Source organism: Hydra vulgaris, chromosome 07 (genome assembly GCF_038396675.1).
Source record: "Hydra vulgaris chromosome 07, alternate assembly HydraT2T_AEP".
Taxonomy (NCBI): Eukaryota; Metazoa; Cnidaria; class Hydrozoa; order Anthoathecata; family Hydridae; genus Hydra; species Hydra vulgaris.
The window spans coordinates 24,575,443-24,591,684 of record NC_088926.1 but is presented as its reverse complement, the minus strand read 5'-3'; the positions used below and the strand labels follow the sequence as shown (position 1 = coordinate 24,591,684).

General features: G+C 27.2%; 1 protein-coding gene across 3 annotated transcripts in view; it reads left to right on the top strand.

Annotated features, from left to right (window-relative positions):
- Positions 1-16,040, top strand: part of LOC100198055 (tyrosine-protein phosphatase Lar) — a 122,920-nt gene extending 106,880 nt beyond the window's left edge. For all 3 annotated transcript variants that reach the window (XM_065801439.1, XM_065801440.1, XM_065801441.1), the window contains 9 exons: positions 2,975-3,081; positions 3,707-3,997; positions 4,344-4,462; positions 4,692-4,837; positions 7,565-7,896; positions 8,200-8,325; positions 8,452-8,603; positions 15,654-15,789; positions 15,923-16,040. In XM_065801439.1, coding sequence (XP_065657511.1) covers positions 2,975-3,081; positions 3,707-3,997; positions 4,344-4,462; positions 4,692-4,837; positions 7,565-7,896; positions 8,200-8,325; positions 8,452-8,603; positions 15,654-15,789; positions 15,923-15,997 — 1,484 coding nt within the window. In that variant the 3' untranslated portion in view covers positions 15,998-16,040. The remainder of the gene's footprint in view (positions 1-2,974; positions 3,082-3,706; positions 3,998-4,343; positions 4,463-4,691; positions 4,838-7,564; positions 7,897-8,199; positions 8,326-8,451; positions 8,604-15,653; positions 15,790-15,922) is intronic.
- Positions 16,041-16,242: the final 202 nt, after the last annotated feature.

Here is a 16,242-nt window from a genome sequence, read left to right as displayed (position 1 = left end):
TTGTTAATCTACAATAAGTCTTTCACTACTGGTGCTATTCCTGCTTGCTGGAAGCAAGTCTACATTACATCTATTTTTAAGAAAGTTTTTAAAACAAAGCTAGTAAACTATCACTTAATCTTTATCATATTTGTTCCATCACTTTTCACAAGATGATGGAACACTTAGTTCTTGACTGTATGCTCAAAAGGGTGTCTAGAAAATCAACTTTAAAAGAAAAATAGGCTGAGAATCATATTATGTTGGGCATAGGTAAAATATACAAAATGAAAAATAAATTTTTCTGTGTAAGTTAAAAGATTATATTTAAAATGAAAAAATGTATTTATATATTTTATATGAAAATATATGTATACATATATTTTCATTTTTAAGAATATTTAGTTGTGTCGAATCTAGCATTTCCTCATTGAAGAAAAACAGAGCTAAAGTCTTGAAAAGTGACCATGTAGTGTTAAACATGTCTTTCAAAATATCTGACAAAATGCATACAGCACCATTGTCTTTGCTAGTGTTACTGTTTGTGGTATCAGAACAGATGCATATCACATGATCTTTACAATCATAATATTTTAATAAGTTGTAAACATTTTGTTCCTGATCAATTCTCTTTGAAGATGGACTATGAACTACACCTAACAGGCAGTCTTCCTTTGCATCATCATCTGGTGATAATATACTAATGGCAATTTTGATCTACAAGCTTTCTGTCAGAATGAACAATAAGCACATTTCCTTAGGATGATTCATGACTTCTTTCCGCACCAAGTCTCATTGGTGTTCAATGTACTTGAACTTTTTTTCATGTAGCAATGACCTTGACAGTAAAATATTTTCAAGATCTACTTCGCCAGCTTTGAAAACAGAACTAGTGTTTACTTCGATGGTCTGACACCAATATTGACTGACTTAAATAATCTTAAATAATATGATTGGTTTATAATTTTTTCAACTTTTAAATTATCTTCATTTGTTTTATTTGATTTGATTAATATTCTCTAAGACCTTCATTATTAAATTATTTGGTTTTTAAAACATCTTTACCTAGGTTTTTTAAGTTCTTGAACATAATAATCTCAATCTTTATCCCAATCAGATTCAGAAGATTCAGTTTCCTGTTCTTCATCATCATTATTTTCACCTGTTGTCAGAAGGTGAATATTATAAATTGTTAATTTTTTGCCCAAATTAAATAAGGAAAAAAAAAATGAAAAAATGGTAACAATAAGATAGAAGGAAAATAAATAAAAATTTCATAAAAATGTGTATGAATTATTGTTTTATAAAGTACAGTACTTAAAAGTACTATACAGAACTATAGCAGAACTGCTTAATATTGGCTGCTTGAACTCTTTTACTAAGATCTTTCAATCTTTACATTTTAGTTTCTTTTAGTTGTTTTAAGCGTTCCTCTCTATCTGCTGACCTCTTCATTCTTCTGACAAGTTTATCTGTGTCCGAAGCAATGAAGCCGATTCTTTCAAATTTTTGATTGTTGTATAGTTTAATATCTTCATTTTTAGCAGCATTGCTTCTCATTCTATCAGCGGTAATGTCCTTTTCAAAACTTTTGGTTGAGATATCAAATAGCTTGTAGGATTAATCAAAAGTTCTTTTTTTAACTTTTGACAGTTTCTCAGGACAGCTATCCGAGTTTAAAGAAGGCATTTTCATTATATGTTAGTATTGATTGTCAAGTTTTAACACTTTCTGTTTAATTGTATGTCTGGATAATACAAAATTTGAACCAAATTCTGCTTTTTCTTAAACTTTTTGATGCTTGAAAGCAAGGCAAGAACATTTTTAACTTGAAGACACATCAGTGCACACTAGGCCTGCTTGCAAGTGTTAAATCATTTTATTTATTTATATATAAGTTACTTTTATTATTATTAACTTCTGTAATTAACTTCAAAAATATGAATTAAAAATAATAAGTACCATGTGTAGCACTACCTGTTTATAAGTTGGTGTTGGGCCACTCAGCAGCTAAAATCTTGTGGATTACATGTACTGGATAGGTCAGGGTTCAATGTCTGAGGCAACAGGGAAATGTTGGTTTCAATACTTTTGTAACTGCAACTTAACATTGCAAGATTGATCCTGATTTAGCAGACCAATTAGATTTAAATCAATGAAAGTATAAATATAAGTAAATATAGCAAACAAATTTGCAAATTGTTTACACACTTACATGAAGTAGCAGGAAAGACATATACCTATGTAAATAAAACACTAAAATAAAATGTTTACAATTATAGAAACAAAACAATAATCACTATAAAGCAAAATAAAACTATACTGATAAATTAATATGCTGAAAGTGCTGACCTAAATAGAAATGTATTTAGCTCACAATAGTGAGCTTAATACATTTCTTACCACACTGTCACAGTTTTGACTTTAAATTTTGGTGTGTTTTTTTAACTGCAACTTAACATTGCAAGATTGATCCTGATTTAGCAGACCAATTATATTTAAATCAATGAAAGTAGCAAATTAAAAGGGATCTGAGATTAACTATGTGGTGCTTTGCAAGCAAACTAGTCAGCTAGGTATGTGAGCTAACACCTGCATAACTGTTGCGCTGCAAATTTAACTGGCTTAACCATGTCATCACCAGAAATTTGAAGTAGGTACTATACATAAACTACACCAGAAAGCGCAAGTGGCTATGGTGTTTCTTGGTGTTGTTTTGGTGTGTAGTTCAACTCCACCTCAGTTTATTGAGGCATGTGCAGCATTTTACACTAAGAACTACTTCCACCAAACACCATAATTAAGGAAACAACCTACTGTCTTTAACATATCAAGCTTCAACACCATAATTTTAAAAAAATGAATATAAAAAAGTAATGAAAAAATAATTTTGTTGTTAATTTATAGATCTTATTCATAGCATTCAAAGATACTTTTAATGTTTTGCATGTGTATAAATTATAAATAACATATGTATGCATTTATTTATATACAGGATTTGAAAGTGATTATGAATATATTGCAACACAAGGTCCTTTACCTGAGACTGTATTTGATTTTTGGAGAATGGTATGGGAAACAGATTCAATGACTATTGTGATGGTATTAAGTTTTAATTTCTTTATTAAATTTACCTTTACCATAAATTTTATATATTTAAATAAAGTTAAAACTTGATTTAAGTTATTGGTTCTTGTTTCATGACTAAAGAAATTCATTTTTATTTGTTTGTTTTTAATGTTTAAGTTATTTAAAATATTATTTAAGTATTTCTTGCAGTTAACTTTTTTGAATTTAATGCTGTTTTTAAATGGGGTAATTAAAGCTGATATTGATAAATGTTTTGCGATAAAGGATAATTTTTTATATAATATATTTTCATAGATATTTAAAATTGTAAAATTTAACATATAGAAATATTGAAATTATTTACTTTAGATTTTAACACCTTTCTGCATATATTTATATCATATATGATATAATTAAAGTTAAGAAAAGTATGGACGCGAGTAATGATTTTAATAATATGCTTTAAAAAAATATATTGTTCATAATTTATTTTCAATTTAACTATTAAGTTTGCTTATAATCTTGTTTTATAGGCTATAATTTTTAAATCAACAAAATGGCGAGTGGAGGCTCTATATGTTGTTAAAAAATTTTTAAATGTATGCATAAAGAAATTAACTTATTCTGCTCTATTGTATATATATTTTTAACCTTTTAGTTAACTCGTTTGGAGGAAAAAGGTCGCGTTAAATGTGCACAATACTGGCCTGAGACTGGATGCTTGTCAGTAAAAGATATTGTAATTACAACAACAGAGATTAATGAGTTTTCAGATCATGTTGTTCGACAATTTCATGTAACACGCACTGGTCAAGCTGTTGAACGACTTGTCAAACAGTTTCATTTTACTGCATGGCCAGATTTTGGTGTGCCAAATGATCCATCAACCTTGCTGTCATTTATAAGAAAAGTCAACAAATGGAAAGAAAATAACATAGTTCAGCGTGCGGTATTTTTTTAGAATAATTTATATTTGTTTTCTCTTTTTCAAATAAATTTTATACAATCAAATTTATATATATATATATATATATATATATATATATATATATATATATATATATATATATATATATATATATATATATATATCAAATTCATATTAAGCAGTTTTTTCAATAATTTAAAACTGTTTTGAAAAAATTGTGTTGTTTTAAATTCATACTATTTTTAAAGATTTTTAGATGTTATGATTCCATTCCAATGTAACATTAAATATTTGTTTCAATTTATAATATTTTTTTACTTTTTAAATATACTTGTACCTTTGATTTATGTTTTCATAAAATTTTAAGATTGTCCATTGCTCTGCTGGTGTTGGTCGCACTGGTACTTATATAACAATTGATACCCAAATAAAACAGATTAAAAAAAAGCAAGAAATTTCCATATATGCCAATGTTTCTCGTATAAGGTCTTTATTTTAGTAAAATATTTACTTTTGATGATATAAGTGTTACTAATGACAATATAAATGTTACTAATGACAATATTAATGTTACTAATGACAATATAAATGTTACTTATGACAAGATAAATGTTACTAATGACAAGATAAATGTTACTAATAATTAGAGTCTTATGTAAAAAGAGTTGTTTCCACAGTTAAAAAAAATTTCACTGTTCTTTATATACATTTGAAGAGAGCAACGTTGTCTTCTTGTTCAAACAGAAGATCAATATATCTTCATTCATAATGTACTGCTGGATTACATTGATTCAGGTGAAACAGAAATTGAAGCAGCTGAACTCAGAGATTATTTTAGAAAGTCTCAAGTTAGTGAATCAGGTTTGTTTTTTTCAAAATATTCAATAAATTTATCTTATAATCACTAACTTTTTTTTAATTTCCAAAAAGTAAACCAAAAGCTGTTGAAAATTAAAATTATGATTTGGCAAAAATTGTACAATAAAGAAATTTGCTTTTTGCAAAGCAGTTTATTTTGCAGAATAAACAAATGAAAATCCAGTGAGTGTGGTTTCACTATATCATTTATTTTTGAAATACTATCATATAATTAAGTATATAAAAGTTACAGCATTAAAGTCTTAAACTTTTTTCAAAAATTAATTCTACGTAGCGTGACAGTCATAACGTTTACTTCTTACCAAATTTGAACAAAACAACTTTGTCAGACTTAATGCAGCCAATGGCACAATGAAACAAAAACCACTTGGTGTGTGTGTATAGCACATATTGATATTATTACATGCTGAGTTTCAAAGTTTTTACTAGAAGTTTTACAAACATTTTAATGTTTTTTATCTTGTGACGGTTATAACCATGATGGTTGTAATGAAATATCCAATATAAATAAACAACAAATAAAACAACCCAATCAATGATGTAAGAAAAAAAAGTATAAATGATTATTATACTTTTTTTCTTACATCATTTACCATGTAAATTATGTTAAAAAAAATGCAGAATAACATTATTAAAGTTCTCAATTTGGTTTTTATGATAAGATTTTTAATGCTACATAACAGGAATGTAAATAAACATCAAAATGCGTTTATACAACACTTACACCTTTAAAATTGTGTTATGGTAGCATTGTAATAAGCATATGTTTTTCCAGACATAGGTCTGAGTGAATAAACCTGATTTCTTTATCATATCAAGTTTTTGATTTTTAGAATTCTATAGAATCATAGGTTGTTTTTTTTTTAGTTTAAAAATGTTAAATCTTAAAAATTATTTTAAAATCATGTCATGTATTAGTTTTGTAAGAATTACAAACATTGTAATACAATAAAATGTGAAAGAAACAGACATGACTACAATATTTAACATGAATGTATTTTTTTTAAATGTAGTAACTTAGTAACTTTACAACTGTATGCAAGTAGTTAAGTAACATTTGATGATCTTGTAATAATACATCACATGTTCATTCTATCAATAACATTTTTCAATAATCTCAAAACCTTGGGGATTACTTATTATTATATTAAAGTGATTACTTTACTTGTCTACTAAAACTGCACTAAAGTTTTATGGAACTTTAAAGCTCTGCTATTTTTTTTAAAAGTTTTTGAACAACATGTAGTTGTACAATGTTTTTGAACAATGTGTAGTTACTTGCATTTTTTTTTTCTAGAACAATATCTGTTTTGACAACATTTCAAAGTGATAACTAGTCATGTTTGTTAAAGATTTTTCTGCTTTTTGCGGTTTAAAAAAATTTCTGAAGCTTTTTGACAGACCTAAATCATGTGTCAAATCATTTAACCTATTCTAATCAAATTTCGTATGACTTGGTTGCTTCAAATAAGCTATGAATGCTTATAAATTTCAAAACTCGTATTATTTCTGTCCTTGCAATCTTAAATTTCAGACCATCTAAATGAGGTAGTTGTTAGTAAATTGATACTGAGATTTCAACTTAATAAAACATTGGTCTTATAACTTGAGGTGGAATAAAATATTTTATTTTACTTTTATATTTCTTGTTAAAGTATTACAATAAGAGTATCACTATAGGTCTAAAGGTCTCAAAAAAAGTTATATAAAAATTTCGAAAATAATTGTTTTATACAAAACGAAATTTTTCAATTTGCATTTTAAAGTATAATTTTTATCAAAAAAATAAAAAGTAAATTTTTTTAATGGTTTTTTTAGTAAGACAAGATAATTATTATTGAAATTTTTGTAAAATTTTTTTTATTTTAAGACCTAACATGACATATTTATGAAAACTTTTTTCTGGCTTGAAATTGAAATTTATCCCCTAAATAAAAATAAAAATGGCGCCCTAAATTCAATTGGAAAATTTAATAGAGTTGCTTCTGAGCACCAATGGAAAATTTAAAATTAGAGGCAGATCTTTTTTGATAAAAGTTTTCTCACTAAACAAAAAATATTCTCATGTTACTTTGGTCTGCTTCTGTAAATTCTCAACACGTCTTTGTTTGACAAACACACTAATAATTTCCACTGACTTGAAATGGTGAAATTACCACAAATATAGCAAACAAATTTGCAGATTGTGTTTACACACTTACATGAAGTAGCAGGAAAAACATATACCTATGTAAATAAAACACTAAAATAAAATGTTTACAATTATAGAAACAAAACAATAATCACTATAAAGCAAAAAAAAACTATACTGATAAATTAATATGTTGAAAGTGCTGACCTAAATAGAAATGTATTTAGCTCACAATAGTGAGCTAAATACATTTCTTACCACACTGTCACAGTTTTGACTTTAAATTTTGGTGTGTTTTTTTATTTGAAAGCAGTGAAGAAAAAACTTACTGAAAAAAGACTAACTGCATATTTAGACTCAGCTTTTGTTTTAAATGTATTTCACAAGTGTAATTATTGACAATCAAAACACAATAAAACTTGACTAATTCATAACATTTTTTTTTATTATTATTATTTTTTTAAATTGCGTATTAAGATTTCTTTATTTTATTTTGTGTATTAAACCAAAATTATTATTATTATTTTTTTTTGTATTTAAGTTTTTGAATTTAAATGAGCTTGAAAATCTCAAAATAGGTATGACTGAACTAATGTCGGAATTTATTCGACTTGCAAAATCTGAAAAGAAGGACCAATTTAATGCTGCAAACCGACTAATCAATCAAGCAAAAAATCGCTTTAAAAATATATACCCATATGATGATACCAGAGTAAAACTAACTCAAAAGCCAGGTGTAGATGGAAGTGACTATATAAATGCAAACCATGTTGATAGTTATGCCTGCAAGGATTTTTTTATTGCCACACAAGCACCATTAGAATCAACTGTTGGTGATTTTTGGAGGATGGTCTGGGAACAAAAGTGTGGAGCCATTGTAATGATATCTAAAGAAAAAGAAGGTGGCCAGGTAAGTTTTAAAAAGTTTGATAAGTGATCAACCTTTCTATAAGCCAGATAGTCATGCTTCTAATTTTTACTGGTATACATGTTTTTTCATAATAAGTAGGTTCTTTAATTGTGTACTTGACTACAAGGGTTTTGAATTTAGATTACATTATGTTTGACAATTATTTGTAAATAAAATAAAATTGTATAAGATTTTTATAATTAAAGTCTTTTAAAAATTAAGTTGCTCAAAAATGTATTTTTGAGCAACTTAATTTTGTTTTGGATTGCCATTAGGTTTTCAAATCATGTTTTTCTTATATAGATAAAAGTTCATCCCTATTGGCCGACAAAAATTTCATTAAAAATTGAATGTTTTATCATTGAATTGACTACAGAAACTACTTTTGGCGATTATATAGTACGAGAATTAAAGTTAACAAATACAGATGTGAGTTTATTTCAATTTTTATTATTTTTTTTACTATTTATCTTTTTTAATTTAATTGATAAAATTAAAAGTTTCTCTATTTTTCTAATTTTCATATAGTAACTCATTTCATTTAAATTTGCTTAGTCTGGAAAATCTTTTGATTTGAAGCATTTTCAATTTACAACATGGCCTGAAACTGGTTCTCCTGAATCTGGTATTGGCATGATTGAGCTAATTGGGCAAGTTCAGAGATGGAACATTGCAACAAATAATAAATGCACTGTTGTACATTGCAGGTAACAATACCAATATTATATTAAAAAATTTATCAGTTTTTAAATTTCAATTTCTGTAGTTCTTTGTTACTTGGGGTAGTGGTGTACTTTTTATTATTGTGAATACAGTAATAAAAAGCATTGACTATTAGTATAGAAACAGTTTAAACAGTTTTTAACAGACTTTAAAACAGCTAGCAGTGTAAACTTAATTTTATAATTGCTTGTTTTTGAAAGAAAAACACTTTAAATGTGTTTTTCTGTGTTTTTATAGATTTCTGTTTGTTTGTTTTTCAAAGTATTTTATACCTATCATTGTTCCTTATTCAGTTTGTGAAAGAATATTTATTACAATGTTACATTTTTTGTAAGAAAACTATAAATGATAATAAATTGTTTTAAATTTTTTTCTAGATCAGTAAAACTTGATGATTTGAAACTTTGAGGTGATTTCTATGCTAAACAGGGATGCTTTTCAAAAAAAGTTTTTCAGTTTCTCTGATATACACAATTTCAGTTTCTCTGATATACAAAAAAACAGATTTTTCCCTAACCCTGTCATCTGTCCTCAACCTCTACCTTTTTCTCCTAAAACTGCTACCTCTCTACATGCAGATACCCACCCATTTAGGTCTTTACACTCTTCATCCCCAAACCATCTTAATTCATTCACCCTTCCCTTTCTAAATTTTGCACTAACTCGCATCTCTTTTCCATTCTTCGGCTTTTCCACAAGTTAACAAGATAGCAAAGCCTAGTTTGTATGGTCAATGGTATTGTAATGTCAATTGTTTACCAATTTGTGTTGTCTTAAGCAATACTTTAATGATTAAAACTCTTTTTTGTTAACTTTTGCTTTTGCTTTTTTAAAGAAATACTGGTCTTTTTATCAGTTTTTTATATGCATTACTTATCGAATTAATGTAAACCATTTACATAAAATTGAACATTTTCTAAACTTTGAACCTTTCTAAACTTTGCATCGTTTTTTTAATTAATTTTTATAGCTACTGCTATAGCAATTAAAAATTTCCTTCAATGTTTTACTTTTCAATAAGAGATTTGTATCTAATATTTCTTTTTCTATTTCTGCGCTTACCTTCTGATATACCTCTCTTTTGGTATTTTTTTCTTGTTTTGTTAAACTCTTTTTTGTTAACTTTTGCTTTTGCTTTTTTAAAGAAATACTGGTCTTTTTATCATTTTTTATATGCATTCCTTATCGAATTAATGTAAACCATTTACATAAAATTGAACAGGATGTTAACCAAAACTATTAAAAGCACATTACAAGCCACAACCTCCATTATTGAAACAAGTTGCTGTGTATGCTACAGCTATAACAATTAAAAATTTCCTTCATTATTTTACTTTTCAATGAGAGATTCGTATCTAATCTATCTATTTCTGCGCTTACCTTCTGACATACCTCTCTTTTGGCATTTTTTTCTTTGGCATTTCCACTATTGTTCATTGTTTCACTATGTCACAAAGACTAATTTGTGCTGTGTAATACAAAGCTTCACTCTTACACTACCCATTTCCTATTTTATTTTCTGATTAAGAATTTATCCACTTGTGTCTTAAAGCCACCTGACTCATCAGTTACTTTCTGTTGATATTTATTTGTGTACTATGTATTACAGACTTTTAATCCTATAGCATCTGAGTATTTTAACAAGATTTTCTCTACAATATTTCTTGGGCCAAACTTGCCACCATGTATTTGTTCAAAACTATCTGTGGCTGCACAAATATCCCTGTATATGTCTCCTAATAATATATTGTTATATACAACCAACCTCAAATTTTCTCCAACATTTTTCAAGACATTACCAAGAACAATATAAAATGCTTCCTTTTCTTCTCTTGTCTTATCTGTTTGAGTGTGTATACTGAAACTATATTAATACCCTTCCTATAGCAAATTTTATTATCATTACTTGCTTGTCTTCTCTTATCTCAACTTACCAAGTACAATCTAAAATTTCTATCTGTTTGTGGGTCATACACTGAAACTTTATCAAGCACTAACTATTAAATGGCTAATCTTAATACCATTACTTTCTCATTCACTTGTTTTATCTCAGCTACATTAATAATTGACACACCCAACAACTTTAGCACTTGTCATCTTTCCAGAAATTTGCTTGCAGGCAGCATATTTCTATCCTTTTTCTGCCTGCCATTTCAGCTCTCTCCACTTTTTCTTCACAAAGAACCCACATTGGATAACTCAATCTAAAATTTCACACCTTTTGTTACGTTGAAACTCTCACTCACTACATTATAGAGTGGTCAACTGGTGTAAGGACCAACACAGTTACTGCAACATACTTACCATTGACCAATTATTTATTTCCAACTCATTTTTGACTCTATTTGACATTATTATTTATTTCCAACTCAGTTTGACATGAAGTTTCAAAGCATTTTTTGACAACTGAATGTCCCTTCAAGCAAAAACCTGTTTTTTATTGTTCAGAAAAAAAATTATTTTTTTGTGACACCATCTAGTGATGGTTACCATTAAGTTAAGTAAGCTCTTCCTACCTTTACCTAGGAAGTGAGGTTTTATATCAGAGTTTTTGATCTCATGAATTGTCTTAACCACCATTAATAACCTAAACTGCCCAAAAGCATTTTTAAATAGGATCTTATAGGATAATTATCATTACATTGTAATGTCATAATCATGTCTTCATCTATATTTAGCATGTATTTAATTTTTTTAGTTTATTAGCTCTTGAAATAATACGCTCAACTTAAATTTTTATGTGAATGCTTATTTTTAGAGGTTTTCAGTTAAAGTTATTTTTTATTCAGGTTTTTTCTTTCCTGTTGGAAAAGAGAAAACCTGAACTTTTTTTTTTCAAAAACCAGTTTTCCTTAATTAGGGGGTTACTTTAGGCATTCTTTAAGGGTATTTTATTCCGATTTGCAAATCTTGTGGTATCAGCAGTCTTTTAAAAGTTACAAAAAATTGTCACAAAAGATGTCATAATTTAGAAAATATGTCTTTATTAGTCTTAATAACCTACATCAATCTTTTGATAATTTGTTTAAAATAAACAATTTGTTGGAATATTTATTTATCAGATTAAAATAATCTAATATAGAAAGTACTAAACAAAAAAGTTTACTTTCAAAAATGAGCCTGCTTCATTGAGAAAATAAGAGATGAGTCTGTTTCTGGTGTTTCAATAGACAAAATATGTCCATCTTTAGAGAGGAATAGATCAATGATTTAACTGATCAAAAACCAGTTTGAGCATAAATTCTTATCTGTCTGAAATTTGTGGAAGTTGCAAGATAACCCTATATTTTAAATGGAAAAGTAAAGTTATCAATAAATTTAATGAGACTTCCTTGCTACATGATTGCACAGGTCAACAACAACAACAAATTTTTCTGGTGCTGAGCAAACAGTTTGTTTTTTGTATAGCATTTCTCATTTTTATTTCAAATATGCAACTCATTTTCAACTCATGATCACATTAAGTTAAAACGATATTTGGGTTCAAATCTTTAGTATTTGAGGTAAAATCCCTAATATTTTCAACAAAAATGTATTCAAAAGTATGTCAACTTGGGTCTCAAAAGAAGCATATTTTCATAAAATTTATAGAAAACATAAATATTTTTCCTTAAAATTAATTGACAAAAAAATTAAAATACAAAAAGTACTTATTTTTATTACAAACAAATATAATTTCTAAAATTTCTATGAAAATAAGCTTCTTTTGAGACCCAGGTTGACATACTTTTCAATATTTTTTTTGGCGATATTAGGGATTTTACCCAAAATACTAAAGATTTGAACCCAAATATCTTTACAACTTGACGTGATGGTGAAAAATGAGCTGCATATTTGAAATCAAAATGAGAAATGGTTTATATAAAACAAATTGTTTGCTCAGCACCAGAAAAAAATTTTTTTTTTGACCAGTGTTGTCATTCAGTTAAAAAGTTAGAAAAAATGAAGCAAAAAAAAAAGATAACTGGAAATGTTCTGTTTACTGTTTAGTACACTCAAGTTTATTTTTTCTGAACAAAAAACTGAAAAAATCTTATCAAAAAATTAGAATTTTTTTTTGCTAAAAATGCTGTAAAATAATTGTTTTTGGTATTCATCACCCTTGCAACAAAAAAGCAAACTATTCAAAATCTTTGTGTCCTAATTACTTTAAAGAATCCAAATGTTGTTGACAGAGTTGTTTCTTGTACACTAAAATAAAAGTCTTTTGTTTGTGACAGTAAAAATATACAACATGCAACAGGAGAAAACATCTTTTCTTTTTAAGTGTATAGATACTGGATACCTGTAAGGCATATAAGAAGTGAAACAATTGTGAAGTTTAAGACAAATCATGATTTTCCAAGTTTTTGGTTGTAGCTACTTTAAAGAAGATAAGAAAAGATATTTGAAGACTCAGAATACACCTATGCTGGTGTTCAAATAGATCATGCTACTTAGATAAGTTTCACAGTGTCAAAAATGTCAATTTAAAAGTTTTAGAAACTTATTTGAAAAAAATATTTTTTGTTGTATTGATCTATCTATGCTAGTAACTGCAGTGTGTTCCGTTAGGATATTGGATATTTTAATTCTGTTATTTTTGTTGGTATTGATAGAGGACATGGATCTCTAAAGATTGTCGTGAACATTTTTGAGCCATCAGCATCAAATTTTTAACCAAGAAACCAGAAGTACACCAGAGTCAACAAAGTGAACATACCAGGGTTAGTTTAAATTATAGAGGAAAATCATTGCAATCTGAAAACACTTTTCAACTTAATCAATCAAAGTTTATCTTAGCCTCTGATCTTAAAATCAACAACACCATCCTTGGATTATCTGTAAGCACCTTATATCTTGAGTTTGGATGCAATGTAAATTTTAGATAAGAAAAACCTAAGTTTTTTTTTTAATATAAGTTTACGGTGGAAAATACTCATGTTACTGTTTTAATAGGCTGATGGATAAGCAAGGAGTTTAAAGATCACTTGCAGATGAATTCAGAAAGTACTAATTTTGATAGCAAAAAATATTGGATCTGTATATGAGCTATAGATTCAATAATACGAAAATGTTAACATTCCATGCCTCATATATATAAAATTGATTGAAGGAGTTATGAATATAATTTCATGGCCGAATACAACACTATGTAACTAAAATTGTTAATCTCCGCTTCACTGATTAATATCTGAAGAACTTTTATGGAAAAAAAACTGTTGCCTGTAGTTATATAACAGTTGATTTTATGGACCCAACTGTACCAAAGTTTTAAGATATGAAATGAAACTTCATTCTTCAATTGAACTTATTGAAACTTTGAGGAGGTTAAAAAAATTATTAATTAATAAATTTATTATTTTTAACACTTTTTAGAGTGTTTTCAATTCAATTAGTAAAGTAAGAAGAAAATTGACAAACCACCAGTCTACATAAGGTTAAGAAACATGAATATGTTGGTACTAACATTTTAAGCAAGTTAATACTTGTTAGCCTTTATTAGATTTAGTTGGTGAATGCTGTTTTGGAATAAATCTTGATATATTCTACAAAGACAATATAGATAAGCTTGTGTCCATGCTTCACATAAAACTTTATTTCCATATGGTATTTGCAAAGAAGATTTCACTTGAATAGATGTTTCACATAATCAAGTTTTATCTCAAGGATTGTCTTGGTATGCAGTAGATCCTGCTCGGTGTTACTTCAAAATGAAGTGGGTAGTAGGTGGTCCTACTTTTATACAAATAGTATAAAAGTAGGACCATCTGCGACCCACTTTCTTTGTGCTTCAACAAATGTCGTTTTCCCTGGAATAAAGTTCCACATGTGTAACTTTAACTAAATTTGCATGTATAGGTTTTTATCTGATTTTTCATAGCCTTTTTTTGCTTACTTTATTTATTTGTTATTAATATTATTATAATGTAGCAGGTGTTTGCATTACTGTTGTTTATGATAAATACATAAGGTTGAAAAATGATCACAACACTTTGACATAGTGAGACCAACTATTTCATAATGTGTTTGTAAATGAGCTCTTTTGATTATTTAAACAAAAAGCAACAAACAAGTGCTAGCAACATTTTTTTACTTTAATTATAAACATTCTTCTTTCGTTCGATTTTCTAGTCTTTTCTTGCGATCTAATTCTATTCATTCTAGTCAACGCCATCTCTTCAAACTATATTCTCAAAATTATTTAAACTAGATATTGTTGCCGGTTCCCACTACCTATGACGCTTTACGTTTGGTTGTTTAGCCACACTATAAGGTTTTATTAGTTTCATTCATTACTGAACTATTCTTTTTGTTTAATCCTCTAACATTAGTGGTACATTTTAATTACGTTACTGACTTTTTTTGTTTTTTTGGTAGCAGTTAGAAATATTTTATGAACAAAATTTGTTTATGCTTTATTTTCATAAACAAAATTTTTTATGTTTTTTTTAAATGAGTTCTAGTCTCGTGACCATAATTTCAATAAAATCAATTTGTTGCTTAGCTGCAAACAATTTATCGCTTAGCTACAAACAATTTGTCATTTACCTACAAACAATTTATTGCTTAGCTACAAACAATTTGTTCAACTATCTACTATAAACTTGTTAAATCTTCAACTAAATTATCTTCTGGGAGAACTATCTCTATATCGAAATCAGTATAGTATTTTTTTAACCAAGTGTTGTTACCTGTCTATTCTACTTTGCATCAATGTTTCACCAGACACTTTTGACTACTAATTCACCTTGCTTATTTTACTATTAATAAAACTGTATCTAATTATTGATAATAAAAGCGCGCCGGCCTTAATTATCATCAAAATAAATATCTTCCGTGCAACAAACGCATGATAATTTTATTTGGGATTCTTTTAAATTAAATAAAATTAAATAAAGAGCCAAGATTCTAATTTTCCACTTGGTCCACTAGGTCCGATAGGAACTATTAGTTAATCTAAGAACTTATTTTAAAAACTAAAATCAATTTGTTGTTGTTTTGTTTAAAAAAAACAAAGCAGTTTAATATAAAAAGTTTTTTTTTTTTGTTAGTGCTGGAGTCGGTAGAACTGGTGTTTTTATTGCATTGACGAACTTGATTGAGCGAGTTAAAGTCGAGGGATTGGTCGATGTATTCCAAACTGTAAAGAAATTAAGATATCAACGAACAGCCATGGTCCAAACAAAGGTTTACTTTGGATTTTTTTTTTTATGTAACAAAATCTAATATAATATAATAATGTAATAATAAAAACTAATGATTTTGTAAATAAAAATTCAAATTTTATAATAATTTTTTTAATAATATTACTACTTTACAGGATCAATATGAATTTTGCTACAGAGCTTTACAAGAGTATTTGGATTCTTTTGATCTTTACGCCAACTTCAGATAAATTTCTTTTCTTATGTATATATATATATTTATTTATTTAATTTTATTTAACACGAGATTTCAATTCTGTTTTATTTATTCTTATGTTTTATATTATTATTGTTCTTATTTGTTTGGATAATTCTGGTTTATCGTATTTTCTATTTTTTCGTCTATATTCTAAAATTTCGAGCCTTTTAAATTTAAAATCCTCCGTATTTAAGATGTTTAGTATATTTTTGTTTACTATTTAATTTTTTTTAATTT